The 16970-nt window shown below is 45.1% G+C and overlaps 1 protein-coding gene across 1 annotated transcript in view; it reads right to left on the bottom strand.

Moving 5' to 3' along the window:
- pde8b (phosphodiesterase 8B) overlaps positions 1 to 16970 on the bottom strand; it is a 436161-nt gene that overhangs the window by 309233 nt on the left and 109958 nt on the right. Inside the window, 1 exon segment of the mRNA XM_038805541.1 lies at positions 16108 to 16182. Within this exon segment, the coding sequence (XP_038661469.1) occupies positions 16108 to 16182 (75 nt within the window).

Genomic DNA, 16970 nt, shown 5'->3' with positions numbered 1-16970 from the left:
AGCTTTTGAAGCTCAGCCAAGCATTCATAATGATGCAATAATAGCCCTTGGGGAAACATTAACGAATAATTCTTATTGAAAAGCCTTGAGCAGATGCGAATGTTCTTTTTCCTAATCTCCTCTAGATGACCTTGCAAATGTTTTTATTGAACTCTCAATGACAGCTTCAGCCTGTTTTTTTAATGTTTAAAGAGTTGGGCATTTAAAAACTTAATAATAATAATAATAATATCTTTATTGTCACAAATAGGTTTACACTGCAAATGAAGTTACTGTGAAAAGCCCCTAGTTGCCACATTCCGCCGCCTGTTCAGGTACACAGAGGGGGAATTCAGAATGTCCAAATTACCTAACATCATGTCTTTTGGGACTTGTGGGAGGAAACCTGAGCACGCGGAGGAATCCCACCCAGACACAGGGAGAACGTGCAGACTCCGCACAGACACGGACCCAGCCGGGAATCGAACCTGGGACTCTGGTGTTGTGAAGCCACAGTGCTAACCACTGTGCTACCGTGCTGCCCTTAGTTAAGATCATACATAGAAACATACATAGAAAATAGAAGCAGGAGGAGACCATGGCTGATCATCAAGTTCAATACCATGATCCTGCCTTCCCCCATATCCCTTGATCCCTTTAGCCCCAAGAGCTATCTCTAATTCCTTCTTGCTAAATTGCCCTTAGTGTCCAAAAAGGTTAGGTGGGGTTACGGGGATGGGGTGGAGGTGTGGGCTTAAGTAGGGTGCTCTTTCCAAGGGCTGGCGCAGACGCGAAGGGCCAAATGGCCTCCTTCTGCACCGTGGATTTGATGATTCTATGATTATAGAGGGACACGCATAATCAGCCTCTTAATATAAAAATACATTAAATATTTTCAAATGTTTCTATTAGTGTCATTGTATTCAAAAGAACCGGCTTAATTTTTAGAACCTCCTGAAATATCTGAAAATTAGCTTAATTTAAGCAGAATGGTTGATAATTTGACCCAAGGGAGGAGCCAGGGATTTTTTTGTAACTATTCAGCATCTAGTGCAATGATTTTCAAAACTTACGTGGAAGATTGTGGAAACTTGATTTGCACTGAACATAATTTGGCTTTAAAATTTCGCAATCTTTTGCAAGGTTACACTGATTTCAGGTGAACAGCAGCCAAAACAAATGTCTAAACAAGTGAAAACGATACCCTATAATATTAGCATTACCAGTGTGTATTTTTTGCCTTTCGTTACACCTTAAGGTTACAGTGCCCTGAACACTGGCTTCAACTAAGCTGCCCTCCTAGTTGGCAATACTGAGGAGCACAGTTTCCTTCCCCTTGTGCAAGTTCTTTTCTACTTGTTAATTACTTGTGAAATTCCAATTAAAGGACATCCATCTAAATCTAGTGACCTAATACCGGGCACATTTATTTTAAGATTCTTACCAAGGTCTTTCAGGTTGATGGTACAGATGACATAGCAGACTCAGCAGCAGTTCAATTTCAGTCAATCACAGTCCACTTGGCTTGACAACATCAACACGTCAGCAGTTGGGACAGGGGGGTGGGGGAGCAGTGAGCACCAACCAATGTATTGTTTGAGATAGAAGACGAGTACAAGGTTCCACGCCATTCTCAATTAAATTCAGAAAATGAAAGACAACGCACAAAGACCGCAAACTACTGGAGATCAGTAGGAAAGAGGCTGGGCAGGTTGAACTTTTTCAAAAAAGACACATAGCGGGTTGACATAGAGATATATAACAGAGAAATTAGACACAGTATCGTGTTGGAAATGCAACAAAAGGAATGAAGGCTTTCTATGGATGTATGTATAAATAAAAGACAACTGACAATAAATATATACACATGAATAAGGAGTGCAATTTAACTAAATGAGAACAAAGACCCATAGCGAGCGCGTTTAGCTACATGCTTCCCGGTGCTCACAGCGCCGAGAAACACAACGCTATCAAATGTCACTCAGGTTAGATAGGAGGCCTCAGTGGGGAAAGCACGGCCAAGGCAGCACATAGTCCCGTCCTGTACTGAAGAGTTCCGCTCACTGGAATTCCTCAGTGTAGCGAGAGGTCGGGATGCCATTTTTAATTTACCCCCAACGCAGCCCCCAACGCCCCCCCCCCCCCTCCCCAGCCTCAGCTCACTATGAAGTCGTCCCTGGGGCCCCCGCATGTGCCGCCAACAGACTAGATATCTCGCTCTATCTCGCAGATTTGCCAAGATGTGATCCAACCCACAATGGGCAGGATTCACAGCGCAATGTCTTGCGAGATTGCGTTAGATCTTGTGAGGCATTGTGAGCCAGATAGATCCCGGGACTGGAGTCTCCCGGCTTCTTTAATACACATTGCGCTGCAGTGCACTGGTTTTTGGGTGCAACGTGGCAGTTCGATCGCGCCCAAGGTTTGATCAGGAGCAGGAATATTTAGATTTCAAGGATCAAGTATCCATTTCCTACAAACAAGCAGTTTAACACATTTAAGCTGAGATTTTCACTGGGTCCACAAAGCTGGGAGAATTCCCAGCCTTGCAATCCCAACCTTAAAGTGAGCTGAGTGGAAGACTTGCCTCGGGATTCTGGCACTGTGTCCAAATTATAAAACAAGTCAATAAAACATGAACATTGTTCCAGCCATATACCTCACCCCTTCAACCCCCACACATTCCCCATGCCCCATCAATGCCAATCCATGTCCTCTCATGGCCTCCACCCACTCCCTTTGCCCTTTACAGCTCCTTTACCAACTTGGCACCAGCTCATGCCCCCCACCCACCACCCTTTGCCCTTACACAGGCCAGATTGCTATGTATTTAAGTAGTACATCCCTGCTGATGGAACATCGAGTGATTTGTAGTCACAACATCAGAGTGTTTTGTCTGGGCTTTGGTTCACCTCTTAGACTTATATGAGCAACGTCCCCTGAATAAACCTTGCATTGTGTTTTGAAAAAACCCCAAGTGTATGGCACCTCCATACTTCTTCTCTTTGCAGCAATTTAAGAATATACCAAGAGAGCAAACTGGCGATGAGGGTTCGGACAGGGGAAAACTGGCGAGACGCTAAAACGGTAAACGAGGAAAGTGAAAACCGGAGATGAGAGTGAGTGAGAAGATTCTCGGGACTGGATTCAAACGTCGGTCGAGGGAAAAGCCGCCGTGCAGAGAAGTTTGAAAAAAAAATCAAAGCACACCAGTGAGTAAGTCAGAACAAACGTTTTTTTTAAACTTACTTTTCATTAGAAGGGGGTACACTCTAAGCTGCAGTGACCGTGCACGCGGTGAAGTAAAACGGGTTGTGGGGATGGGGATTGAAAATTCTGTCCAATTCTGTGCAAGCTGCTACTTGAATAAAACAAACAACACTCTAGGCAAAAAAAAGATATTTTGCGTGGTAGATTAGGAGGCCATTTGCTTCATACATGATTAAAAAAGGAAGGGAGGAAGCCTGATAAAATTATAGACCCTGCAAGCCAGTATTTGAAATGGCAGGTAAAGGTGTCACATGGTTGCATTTGATGAAGACTGTGAGACTTGGAACTCGTATGAAGAGAGGTTTCAACCTTATCTCATAGCTAACCAAATACTGGAGGACCTAAAGGGTGTAACATTTCTCAGTTTGGTAGGGCATAAAACTTTCAGGCTACTGCAAAACTTAGTCCGTCCAGAAAAGATAGGAGCTAAAACCTACAATGAATTGGTGAAGATTCTTAAAAGGCATTTCTCACCAAGACCACGTATAATTGCAAAAATATTTTGGTTCTGACGCCATAGTCAAGAAGAAGGTGAAAGTATGTTACAATTTGTGATGACCTTAAGAAGGTTAGCAAAACACTGCAAGTTTGGTGCAAAACTAGACGACACCCTTCATGAAAGGCTGGTATGTGGAGTCCGCAACAAAGCCGTTCAGAGAAAGCTGTTACTGTAAGCACCTTAACTCTTAAATCAGCAGAAAAAATTGCCACGTAAGTGGAGCTAGCAGCGAAAGAGGCATCATGGATGGGAACTGGAGCGAAGATCCACAAGATGGAGACTGAATAATAATTGCTTATTGTCACAAGTAGGCTTCAATGAAGTTACTGTGAAAAGCCCCTGGTCGCCACCTTCCGGCGCCTGTTCGGTGAGGCCGGTACAGGAATCGAATGCGCACTGCTGCCTTATTCTGCATTACAAGCCAGCTGTTTAGCCCACTGTGCTAAACTAGCCCCTGGTTTAGAAACAAGTCTGCAAGAGTCCAACCATGCCATCGACATGCAGAAGGTGGATATTCAGAGGGAGAATGCTGGAGTAGAGAATGTACATGCAAGAAATGTTGAAAAAAGGCCATGTTGACAAACTTTACCAACACCTAAGATATGTAAGGAAAAGGAAACAAAAATGCTTACTAATCGAGTCTACAATGTGATAGATGAAGTTCAACACCTGAACAATTTCAAGAGTTGAAGCAAGGCGTCTTATGGGTACGGAGCAATCCCTTTCTGGGTACTCCCAAAATTTGTTGGTAACCAAATCAAAATGGAAGTGGATACACCCTGGGTTAGTGCATGATCAATTCCAGCCCCACTTGACCCAGATGAAATAAGATTTTATTTAAAAGACCCTGAGGTCCTTGGTTGAGTCAAATAAACTACAGTCACCAGGTTTGTAACTTTAACACAAGTAAACTTTTATTAGGTACAGTATTTTAATTAAACTGACAGAAAATGTAACTATCTACTATCCCTTTCCAAACACCCCTTCCTAACTCCCCCCACTTTCTACACAAAACACACACAGACAAACGACACAGAGGGGAAAGGGTGGTTGAGAGGGAAAGAAAATATTAATAAAATAAAAAGATTAAGGATCTTTGATGCACTGGGATGACTTCCAGTTAATTATCTTTTTGAAGTTCAGGCTTTTGTTTTGGTACTTCTTCCTCCCAGGCTTGAGATGGTTTTCTCTGGCGAGGTTATCTCTTCTACAGACTCAGGATCATTTCAAGTTCGCAGCAACGATGAGCCAGGCACTCACTGGCTTTAGAACAATAGAGCAGTTCTTTCACTTGAGCATGCAAAAGAGAGAGTGAGAGCATTCCTTCTCCTTCCAAGGTCTGAACACTTCTGCTAAGTTCTCTCAGAATGCATTGCGCAGGAACCAATCATTGATCATTGTAAGGCACTGTCCCTGGCCAACCCTCCAGTTTCTAGTGAACCGATTGAACTGAGTCCCGCCAAAGCTGGTTCCTAAGATCCATTCAGTGCCGAAGAGTCTGGTTTCTCTTTGACAAAATTACAAAACCTGGGAACACACTGAACTGGCATGCAGGCTGCTTTAACTTAGTCTTCTACTTGAAGGCCCATTCTGATTCTGAATCCACGGACCAAAAATAATAAAATAAAATAAATGGAAACATAGGAAATAACAGTAAGGACCCTTACAATGGAAGCGGCTGTATCATTGATACCGGAGACAATCTACAACCAGAAGTTACAGAATCTGCCATTGAAACCATCAAACATTATCCTACGGACATACACACAAGAGGTCGTACCACTAAAAGAATACATTACAGTAAAGGTGGAAGTAAATGGACAAACAGCGGAGTTTCCTCTCCACATTGTCTGAGGGAACTTTCCTGCTTTATTCTGGGGAGCAGTGAATCAAACTGATTCTTTCAAAGGATGACCCACAGCAACTTCTGAAAAAGTATAAAAAGGTGTCTTAAACTCACTGGGCTCAATGACTGGAGTTGAACTTCAGCTCAAAATTAAGCCCTCTGCCCCTCGTATCCTCCATCATCACAATGCCAGGCCCTGCCCCTCAGGCCTACCCCGCCTCATGATTTTGTTACCGTCAAACCTCTCCCAGAATCCCCCCATCCATTTACTTTTGCAAACACCTCTCCCAGTATCGATCCATTCCCCCACATTTCACACATCCCAGATGCATCGAAAGCCTGTTCAACCAGGTTTCAATGACTGCAGCCCCTCTCCCCACCACACTCCCATTCACTAGCCGACCTCCACTTGCTCGTGCGGAGGCCCCTGCCCCATGCCACCCCTCCTCCCAATGCCCTCCTCCATAACTCAGTCCCCGAAAAACAAACAAAACTAGTGTACATAACCCCAAAGCCCAATATAATTGTAACCAACTCTAAACAAAGGCAAACTACTCTCCCCTGTTCAACCGACCCAAAACCCGTACATTCCCACCATCAAGTACAAAACGAGAAACAAGAAACAAGAGAGATAAAGACAAAGCACAGTCCCCACCCCCTCAATCCAAGTCCCAATTCCAGTCCCATCTCTCATTTCAGTCCCAATCCTTCGGCCTTCACGAACACCTTCGCCGGCATCGAAGTAGGGGAGGCAGTGGCATAGTGGTATTGTCACTGGACTGGTAATCCAGAGACCCAGAGTCATTCTCTGGGGAACCAGTTTCAAGTCCCGCCATGTTGATGGTGAAATTTGAATTCAATAAAAATCTAGAATTAAAAGTCTAATGGTGACCATGAAACCATTGTCGATTGTCGTAAAAACCCATCTGGTTCACTAATGTACTTTAGAGAAGGAAATCTGTCGCCCTTACTCCAGAGCCACAGCTATGTGGTTGTGTCTTAAATGCCCTCTCAAAGGCAATTAAGAAGTGGCATTAAAAGCTGGCCCAGCCAGCGACGCCCACACCCCAAGGGGAATAAAAAAATCCCCCTTGAGTTGTGTGTCATCCTCAACTTCGCCGGGTACACCACTCCAAATCTCACGCCGTTGCTGTAAAGTGCCGCCTTTACCCGTCCGAGGCCACCTGCCTTCTCGCCAGTTCTACCGTCAAATCTTGGTATATTCGAATACCAATGCCTTCCCACTTCCCAATTCCAATCCCATCTCTCATTTCAGTCCCAATCCTCTCACCTTTGCTTCACCCAACTCGGACCTTCGGCTTTCCCCACCAAAATAGCATCTTCCTCTGGGGACTCGTGTCGTGGTCCCACATATAGATCAGGACCCAATACATAAGGACCTTCATAATGGACACCCAGGAGTGTCTAAGTTGTATATGCTCGCCCGTAACCATGTCTGTTGGCAAGGCTTGGATGCAGAGATAGAGTGATTTGTTTTTAATTTGTTCATGGGACGTGGGCATCGCAGGCTGTGCTAGCATTTATTGCCCATCCCTAATCTCCCTTGAGAGCCAATCACATTGTTGTGGGACTGGAGTCACATGTAGGCCAGACCAGGTAAGGATGGCAGATTTCATTCTCTAAAGGACTTTAGTGAACCAGATGTTCTTTTTTAATGATAATCGACAATGGTTTCATGGTCATCATTAGACTTTTTTTTAAATTAAAGATTTTGTATTGAATTCAAATTTCACCTCCGTCATGAGGGGATGGAGGCTGAGCCCAGGGAGGACCCACAGGAGGAGGCAGAGGATGGTGACCTGGCAGTGACGAAGGTTTGATTTGCCCGGAGGACCAGGGAGGCCCTCATCATCACCCGATTCTCATAGGTTGAGGCTTTGTCCACGGCTCACCCCCGATTCTCCTATTCGTCCCCCGTTCCCCTCCATCTTACCCCATACTGCTCCTCCTCCTCATTTCTCTCCTTGTTCCCCATTTCCCTCCTTCTTCCCCCATTCCCCTCCTCCTCGCCATTCCCCTCCTCCTCCCCATTCCCATCCTTCTTCTCCCCATTTCCCTCCTCCTCTCCATTCCCCTCCTTCTTCACCCATTCCTCTCCTTCTTCTCACCATTCCCCTCCTTCTTCTCCCCATTCCCCTCCTTCTTTCCCATTCCCTCCTCCTCCCGTTCCCCACCTCTTCTCCCCATTCCCCTCCTTCTTCCCCATTCCCCTCCTCCTCCCCATTCCCCTCCTTCTTCTCCCCATGCCCCTCCTTCTTCCCCCATTCCCCTGCTCCTCCCCATTCCCATCCTTCTTCTCCCCATTCCCCTCCTTCTTCTCCCCATTCCCCTCCTTCTTCCCCCATTCCCCTCCTCCTCCCTATTCCCCTCCTTCTTCTCCCCATTCCCCTCCTCCCATCAATTCCCCTCCATCTTCTCCCCATTCCCCTCCTTCTTCCCCCATTCTCCTCCTCCTCCCCATTCCTCTCCTTCTTCCCCCATTCTCCTCCTCCTCCCCATTCTTCTCCTTCATCCCCCATTTCCCTCCTCCCCATTCCCCTCCTTCTTCCCCCATTTCCTTACTTCCTGCTTCCCCTCTTTCTTCTCCCCATTGCCCTCCTCCCCATTCTCTCCCTTCCTCCACCCCCTCCTCTCCCCCTCCACCCATCCTGATTACCCTGTTCCACCCTCCCACGATCTGTGTAATATCACTCCAGGGTGATGGGCCTGTGTCGGCACTGTCAGCGGATCAATATACAAGGCAGGAGAGTGATGATCACTCGCTGTGAGGAAAGTTCTGGTGCTCCTCAGTTTATGTCGAAGTCTGACTCCTGCTGACAGTGCGCTCACACCCATCCTCTGAACGGGGTCTGCATTGGGGACATTTGATCTTGGACCACTATGTCTGGGGGAGGGGGGTTCCCGGTAGGCCCACTGTGAAGATTAATGTGACAGAGGCTGCACATGTATCGTGTGCAACATTTCCATTCCCCCTAGCTACAGATAGTGTGTGTGTCCCTTTTCCCAATCAGTGATCCTCAATCTTCTTGATCTTGCTGTTGTCACTGCCACCCTGTTCTGCCCGCTGCTTTGAGATGCACCGGTGTCAGGAGGGGGGGATTTGGAAGAACTGGAGGCTGCCGCCGTCTCCTTGGTGGAGGGCCCCAGGTTGGCCTCCAGCACCTCCTCCTCCCTGATGATGCCCGCAGGGCCCAGGGGGTTCCCCATAGGATGGAAGGGCTACTGCAATGAGTTTCAAAGGCCTCTTAGTCATTTGGCTCTGCCAGTCCTAGCGCTTCCCCATTGTCTGCACCATGGTGTCGGTGATACTCAGTGACTGGGCCATGCTCTGGAGTGCCGTAGCAAAGTCCACTTGCATCTGGTCCCTTATCGACATGTTGTCGAGGACCTCAGCCATGGTCATCACAGAGTGAGCCATGCCTTGGATACCACCACGCAAGAAGCTGATCTCGTGCTCCAGGTTTTCCACTGCAGTCGCCACCCTATCATTGTTGGCCTTGGGGTCATGCATTGTTGGGATCATCCTCTGTGCCTGTAGCCTTTGGGACTCCTCCAATTGGCTATGCACTCCCCGGAACGTCGCTGGAATACCCTCCTGAAGCACCAGCTCTGGGATAACCTTGTCAGGAGGCCCGGCATCTGACTGGGACTAGCTGAGTCCTGGGATCCGGCAGACCTCTGATTGCTGATTCCCTTGGATGTTCCTGCCTCCACCTGATGTGCATCAGCAACTCTGTGTGCCCACCAGATTGTGCCCCAGGAGCCTCTGCACTAATGTCAGCCCCTGATGTGTCTCTCTGCACTGGTGGAAGGTGGGGTTACAGTTGTGATGTCTTGATGGTGGTCTCCTCAGAGCTCTCCTCCGAGGTGGTCTCTTGGGTGGCGGGGTGCGGAGAACAAATCTGGATGGCCCGACCCCATCAGATGGAGATCCTGCGAGAGAATGGACATGTGGTCAGTGAGAGTGAAGGATCATTTTGCTGACATCAACCCAATTGAGACAGGTGATCTGGTTGAAAGGGAAGTGGATCCTCATATCTGTGGCAGAGGTCAACCTCGCTGTCAGCGACTGCTCTCTCCTCGGACAACCCCGCGATTTCTAGGGCCCATTCCTCATAGGGGATGAGGTATATTCTCCTGCGGCTTAAAGGGAAGGCTTTGTGAACCACACACTTGATGGATTGGGAGGTCAATAGCAGGTGGTATATATGGGCACCGCAACTGGACATGAAGGGGTTGTGCTGGTTGGTGCCAGGGGTTCCAAGGAACAAGCGAGAAGATCGGATGTGGGGAGGGTGCGAGTCAGCCAGTGATTCGGGGAGGGGGTGGTGGTTGGTGTCGGCCCTGCTGCTGGCCCTCCGACCTTCTCAGGCAAGGTGTCCCGCCTCTCATTGATGATATCGGGAAGCTTGGCGAGGTTGGCATTGCCAAAGCAAGGAGCAGATCTGCGTGCTGCCATGCTTGTGTGTTGGCTGGAGCGAGTGCGGAGGGTCCCCCATGTTAGCAGTGAGACCCTGAGGTGCGAGTGTGGCAAATCAAACAGCGTGACAGCCAGTAATGGCAAGAATCTCACGGGGGCTCATTTTCAGTACTAAGTTCCGTTAGTTATGGGCTGTAATCTCGCCACCGCGGCCGTCAAGAAACACCCTTCCAATCGCGCCCAAAATTAAATTTGCAAGTGTTTCTGTTACATCGTGCCCCCGATCACGTGTATGCACCTATATATGTTCTCCCGATGAAAATAATTTGGTTTCAACATTTTGTACCACTGAACATTTTCTTGACTAACATCAATGTGCTTCTATGGTTGATACCTTAAGTACTTCGATCAATAGAAAGAACATCATGAACATTTGCCAAGAGTTGCGCTCTGACGTGCACCTTGTCAGAGCTCCTAATCTAGGTACCAATCATGCACAAACTCTCTTCTGTATATTGAATTGCTGTTGTCTGAACCCCCAATCTGCTGCACTAGGCAATATCGGATTTCCATTCCTTACACGTTCAACCTGGGTGTTTCAGTCTGAATTAGTACAGTTTGTATTATTCATTCCCGTCCACTGGGAGCAGATGGAGTCTGAAGAACTCACATTACATATGACTTTATCAGCTATTATTGAAAAGTGACCTTCATCAGCCATCCTATGAAGGGTTGCTAATTGAATTTCAGATATTATACCATACATCCTGACCAGATGTGTGACATGTGCTGAAATATTTCATTAGAATGTTATGTTCCCCAACATGTGTTTCTAAAATGAATAATGCCTGCAAAGGTACCGTTGTACCACTTTGTTGCTTTTGTCAATTTTTTTATTAACAGCAGCAATATAAACAGGATGCGGTTGTGTTGAACCTGAATGCTAAGCATTATTTCTAAATAATTTTAAAACGACACATTTTATTCGCCATTACTTTAACATTTTGTAATATTTTGGGATTGCAACTTTTTTGCCCTAGTTCTAGAGGTTGCCTCTGGTGTCTCGTTACTAAAGTCGATTTTTTGCCACTGGTTGACTCTTTCAGATGCAGCTTTTGATGTGTAAGCAATTGTGGGCAGCATGAGCTGCCATTCTTCTCCATTTTAAAGTTATATTGACAAGCAGCCAAAGTCATTCAAACCCACCAAGCAAAATTATGCATATGCATCACTGGTGAATTGTAAGGAAAGGAAAGAAGTGAGGGTTGCCAGGGGAGAAAGAAATTTCAGAGCCTCTGGAGCAGGACCTAGTGACCAAGGGACACAGGTAAATACTGAACAGGATAATGTGTGAACCAGACGCTTGGACACAGAGAGATAACAAGGCAGGGTATTGAGTGAACAAGACCCCGGGGCATGGACAGACACAAAACAAGACAGCGTTTGAACCAGACCCTAAACACAGATAGACACTGGACAATGAAGAAATAGACACTAGGACACAGGGTGAGAGAGTGAGGTAAGAGGCTCTAAGGCACAGAGTGTAGAATCCGCATAGAGTGATCACATGGAACGAAGGGTAGATGAAAAAGTAAAGGTTTATTGATACGTACAATAATTACTCCACTCCCCGAAAGGTCTCCTGCCCTTACCTACACTCAGGCTGGGGTTTTTATACTCTGTGAGCTCCTTTCGTTAAAGAGGAAGCCCCGCCCATCTCAGAGCCAAACGGTGCACACGTGCCGATTCCTGCTTAAGTGCATAAATGAGCTGAACTCAGCAGTGATGAAAGCTATCTCGTCATCCGACATGAGCACTTCAGGTATGCTGTGGGTGCTGAATGTCTGGCACAGCCATTCGACCCATGGCTTTCGTGGTAGTTGCATGCGTCCGGTGTAACCCCCCCCCCCCCCCCCCCCCCCCCACCTCGTTACAGGGATGTTTATATTCTGTAGAGGTCACAGGGAACTGGATGGTTCACCCCCCGTGACCTCCAAGGGGGTTGTAACGCAGAGAAACACAGGAAGATAGAAGGGGTGGGGGGGGGGGGGGGGGCGACGAGGGAAGTGGCCCTAGGGTACAGGGAGACACAGCACTGGACAGCGTGTGACCTCAAACCCTGGGACGCACAGCCAGGACAGAACAGAACATAAGAGCATAAGAAATATAAGCAGGAGTATACCACATAGCCCACTGAACCTGCTCCACTATTCAATACGATCAGGGTTGATCCTGGGCTTAAACTCTATTTTCCACCCACTCCCCATATCCCTTGATTTCCTGAGAGACCCAAAACCTGTCTAATTCATCCTTAAATGTGTTCAGCAATGGAGTATCCACAGTCCTCTCTGGGCTAGAGATTTCCAAAGATTCGTAATCCTTTGCATGAAGCACTTCTTCCACATCTCAGTCCGAAATGATTGGCCACTTGAGCTGAGACTGCGCCCCATGTTTTAGATGTGCTGACCAATGGAAACGATCTCTCGGTGTCGACCCTATCAAGCCCCTTCAAAAATGTTTAGGTTCCAATCAGATCGCCAGTGGTACAAAGGGCGGGGATAACAGAAAAGACCACATTAACAGAGCTGAAATGAGTCAAGGAGGGAATATAAGGTTGACAGAGCTTGGAGAAAGACAAAGCAATGAGGTATTTGAAAATGAGAGTGAAGTAAATTTAAGATGTAACAGGGTAGTCAGAGAGTGCGGTTCATGGAGGGTGGATTAATGATTGAGTGGAACAGTTTACGGGCGGCTGTGTTTCAGATGAGTCAGATTTTGTGGAGACTAGGAAGGAGAACATTGAGTTTAGAGATGATAAAAGCATGAAAATGATTTTCAGCAGCAGAGGGGCTGAGATAACAGAAGAAGCAAGAGACATGGAGTGGGTGGAGAAGAAATCATGATGATTAAGACGTGCAAATGAGACTCACACTAACTGCACAAGACTCAAAGTGTTGGAAAATATTTTCTTGCAACATTGTCTTCAATGGTGAGTGACTGCAGGAGGAGCAACAGGATTTAGGTATGGATATACGCAAATGATTAAAAGCCAGTGCACAGTTACAAACAGTAATCAAAAAGGCTCAACTACCAAAGGTATTTCAATTCAGAAGGTTGAATGGTGATCTAATCTGAGGTTTTCAAAATGATGAAGGGATTCGACAGGATAGATAGAGAGAAACTTTTATCTTTGGCGGGGAGGATCCAGAATAAGAGGGCCTAAACTTAAAATCAGGAAGCACTTCTGCACATACACAGGGTAATGGAAGTCTGCACACACAGGGTAATCAAAGTCTGCAATACTCTCCTCCAAAAGGCTGCGGTTGTTGGTGCAATTGGAATTTTCAAGACTAAGGTCATAAAGGAGAGGTGGTGGCATAGTGGTACTGTCACCAGAAACTGAGGGTCATGCTCTGGGGACCTGGGTTTGAATCCTGGCACTGCAGATGGTGAAATCTGAATTCAATAAAAATCTAGAATTGAAAGTCTAATGATGACAAGTAAAGCAAGCAGCTGCATAACCATCTATCTCCACAAGCTACAGACTGTCTTCAGCTCATTTGAGGATTTCAAAGTAATACCTGTTTCTGTAGAGAATTTAAACCTGCTGTCTTTCTTTGAAAAGGGTTTAATATATGGATATTGTTAGGAAAGTTATGAAGGGTTACATATGGAATATTGTATCTGTGGGATTATTGGTGTTGATAGATGTTAAGGTGTTTACTGTGGGTTTACAAAGTGTTAACTGGATTTATAAATGAACATGGTTTTGCTTTAAAAGTACTTTAGATCTCTGTTGCATCACACCTGTAAAGTAGGCCCTTGTGCTCCCCATACCACAATATATTAAAAGTTGTGGGTGAGGTGAACTCCATGATACACTTTGGCCTGTTCCTGTGCTGTACTTTTCTTTGTTCTTTGTTTGTTTCAAATGTTTTCACTGTAATAAACTAGACCATGTAAAGTCACAGTGTTGGTGGTTGAAGAAAAGCACTGGGAAGGCTGATGTGGTAAAACAGGATAAGACAGTGGGTTTTGTTAAAGTGGTAAAGGAAAGCGCAAGTGAAGCGAAGGAGTTGCAAAAGATTGTACAGCCTGATCAAGAGATGATTGATAAGGAGGTGCCAGATCTCTTTAAATAATTTACTTGTGTGGGTAAAGTTAACTCATGTACCAGAAGGAGCAGGTAAAGAAGCCACAATTTTAAGAGATACGGGAGCTAGTCAATCTTTAATGGTAAGAGATGAGGAGTTATGTAGTTTGGGAAGAATATTGCCAGAAAAGATGTTAATATGTGGGATTCAGGGTGAGAAGAGCAGGGTTCAATTATATATGATAAAGTTGGAAAGTCCAGTGAAGAGCGGTGAAGTGGTAGTAAGAGTAATGGAGAAACTATCTTGTCCAGGAATACAGTTTATCTTGGGTAATGATATAGCTGGATCGCAGGTGGGAGTGATGCCTACTGTGGTTGATAAGCCAGTGGAAAATCAGACAACTGAAGTGTTGAAGGACGAATATCCGCGGATTTTTCCGAATTGTGTAGTAACAGGGTCACAAAGTCACATGTTAAGACAAGAGGAGAAATCAAAGAGTGAAGATAAAGTTGAGTTCAATTATCAGAAAATATTTTTGATCAGATGGTTGGAAAAGAACAGGAGCAGGTCCAGGATGAGGCGGATATTTTTAGTTCAGGAAAGTTAGCGGAGTTACAACAGAAAGATATAGAAATAAAACAGATGTATCAGAAAGCATACACGGAAGAGGAATCTGAGTGTATACCAGAATGTTATTACCGTAAAAATGATCTCTTGATGAGAAAATGGAGACCTTTACAAATGCAGGCGGATGAGAAGTGGGCAGAAGTTCATTAAGTGGTATGGCTGGTAGTGTATAGAAAGGAAAGGTGTTGCAAGTAGCATATGAAATACCAGTGGGAGGTCATTTGGGAATAAGGAAAACTCAAGCTAAAATGCCAAAACATTTTTATTGGCCTGGACTACATAAAGATGTAGTTAGATTTTGTCGATCATGTCACACATGTCAAGTAATAGGGAAACCTCAAGCAGTGATAAACCCAGTGCCCTAAATACCCATTCCTGCATTTGAGGAACCTTTTACAGTGGTCTTAATTGATTGCCTAGGACCGCATACTAAAACAAAAAGTGGGGATCAATATCTTTTGACTATGATGGAGGTTTCAACAGGCCATTCCAGTACACATTATCACAGCTAAAAAGATTGTGGAGGAGTTAGCCAAATTCTTTACCAGATATGGAATACCCACAGAAATACAATCGGATCAAGGGTCAAATTTTACCTCAAGGTTATACAAAGAAGTTATGGATAGTTTAGGAATAAAACAATTTAAATCAACTGCGTACCATCCAGAATTGCAGGGAGCATCAGAAAGGTGGCATCAGACATTAAAGACAATGTTGTGAGCTTATGGTCAAGAATATCCAAAAGATTGGGATAAAGGAATTCCATTCATACTGTTTGCAATTAAGGACGCACCTAGGGCAGTACGGTGGCGCAATGGTTAGCATTGCTGGATCATGGTGCTGAGGTCCCAAGTTCAATCCCAGCTCTGGGTCACTGTCCGTGTGGAGTTCTCACATTCTCCCCGTGTTTGCGTGGGTTTCACCCCCACAACCCAAAGATGTGCAGGGTAGGTGAATTGTCCACGCTAAAATTGTAGCTTTTTGGACAAAGTGAATTGGGTACTCTAAAAATTAAAAAACAAAAGGGATGCACCTAATGAGTCAACCAAATTCAGTCCTCTTGAACTAATTTTTGTTTCTGAGGTAAGAGCACCACTTAAATTGATTACGGAAAAATTGGTGAGAGAGATATCGGAACTTACATTAGTGCATTATGTGTCAAACGTTTGGGAACGATTAAATAGCGCACGGGAATTGGCTAGACCAGTGTTCTTCAAACTTTTATTCCGGGAACCCATTTTTATCAACTGGCCAACCTTCGGGACCCAACCCGGCCGACCTTTGCGACCCATGCCGGCCGACCTTCGCGACCCACACCGGCCGACCTTTGTGACCCACCATTTTCTCTTACCTTGTTTGCTGCTGCCAAAAATGGAGGAAATGGTTTTGGGTCCTTTGGCCCTCGTAGACGCTCCTCCAATGAAACCTGTTGGATAAAGGTGAAGCCTTCTGGTGTCGGAAAGTATGGAGTCTCCATCTGCCCAAAGTTCTGAATTTTTTTCCTGTAAAATTTTATCAAATAAACCTCCCCCGAACATGTAAAAAAATAAAATAAAATGAGTAAAATAAATGAAAAAAATGAATAAAACCCTCCCGAACTTGTAAAAAAATAAAATAAATGAAAAAAATGAATAAAACCCCCCCCGAACTTGTAAAAAAAAATAAAATGAATAAAATAAATGAAAAAATGAATAAAACCAGCCCGAACTTGTAAAGAAAATGAGTAAAATAAATGAAAAAAATGAATAAAACCCTCCTGAACTTGTAAAAAAAATAAAATAAATGAAAAAAATGAATAAAACCCCCCAGAACTTGTAAAAAAAATAAAATGAATAAAATAAATGAAAAAAAATGAATAAAACACCCTCAAACTTGTAAAAAAAAATAAAATGAATAAAATAAATGAAAAAAATAAAAATTAAATGAATAAAATAAATGAATAAATGAATAAAAATCACTACAGAACTTGTAAAACAAAAAGCTGCAACCGTTTTAAAAAATAGCACCCGCACTGCGCATGCGCGCCCGATTTTCGCATGCTCACCGATTATCGTGCGCATGCGCAATGCGGCCGAATTTTGTTTTGACATGTTCCCGGCTGCTTGCAGCCAGCGTTATGAAAAGCCGGCTACTGTGCGGGAATTTGCGCAATTGGGAGTGCCGCAGACAACGGCTCTGCGACCCTCCCGACACCCGACCGCGATCCCACCCGCG

Source organism: Scyliorhinus canicula, chromosome 8, assembly GCF_902713615.1.
Source record: "Scyliorhinus canicula chromosome 8, sScyCan1.1, whole genome shotgun sequence".
NCBI classification, from domain to species: domain Eukaryota; kingdom Metazoa; phylum Chordata; class Chondrichthyes; order Carcharhiniformes; family Scyliorhinidae; genus Scyliorhinus; species Scyliorhinus canicula.
This window is presented reverse-complemented; position numbering and strand designations above follow the sequence as displayed.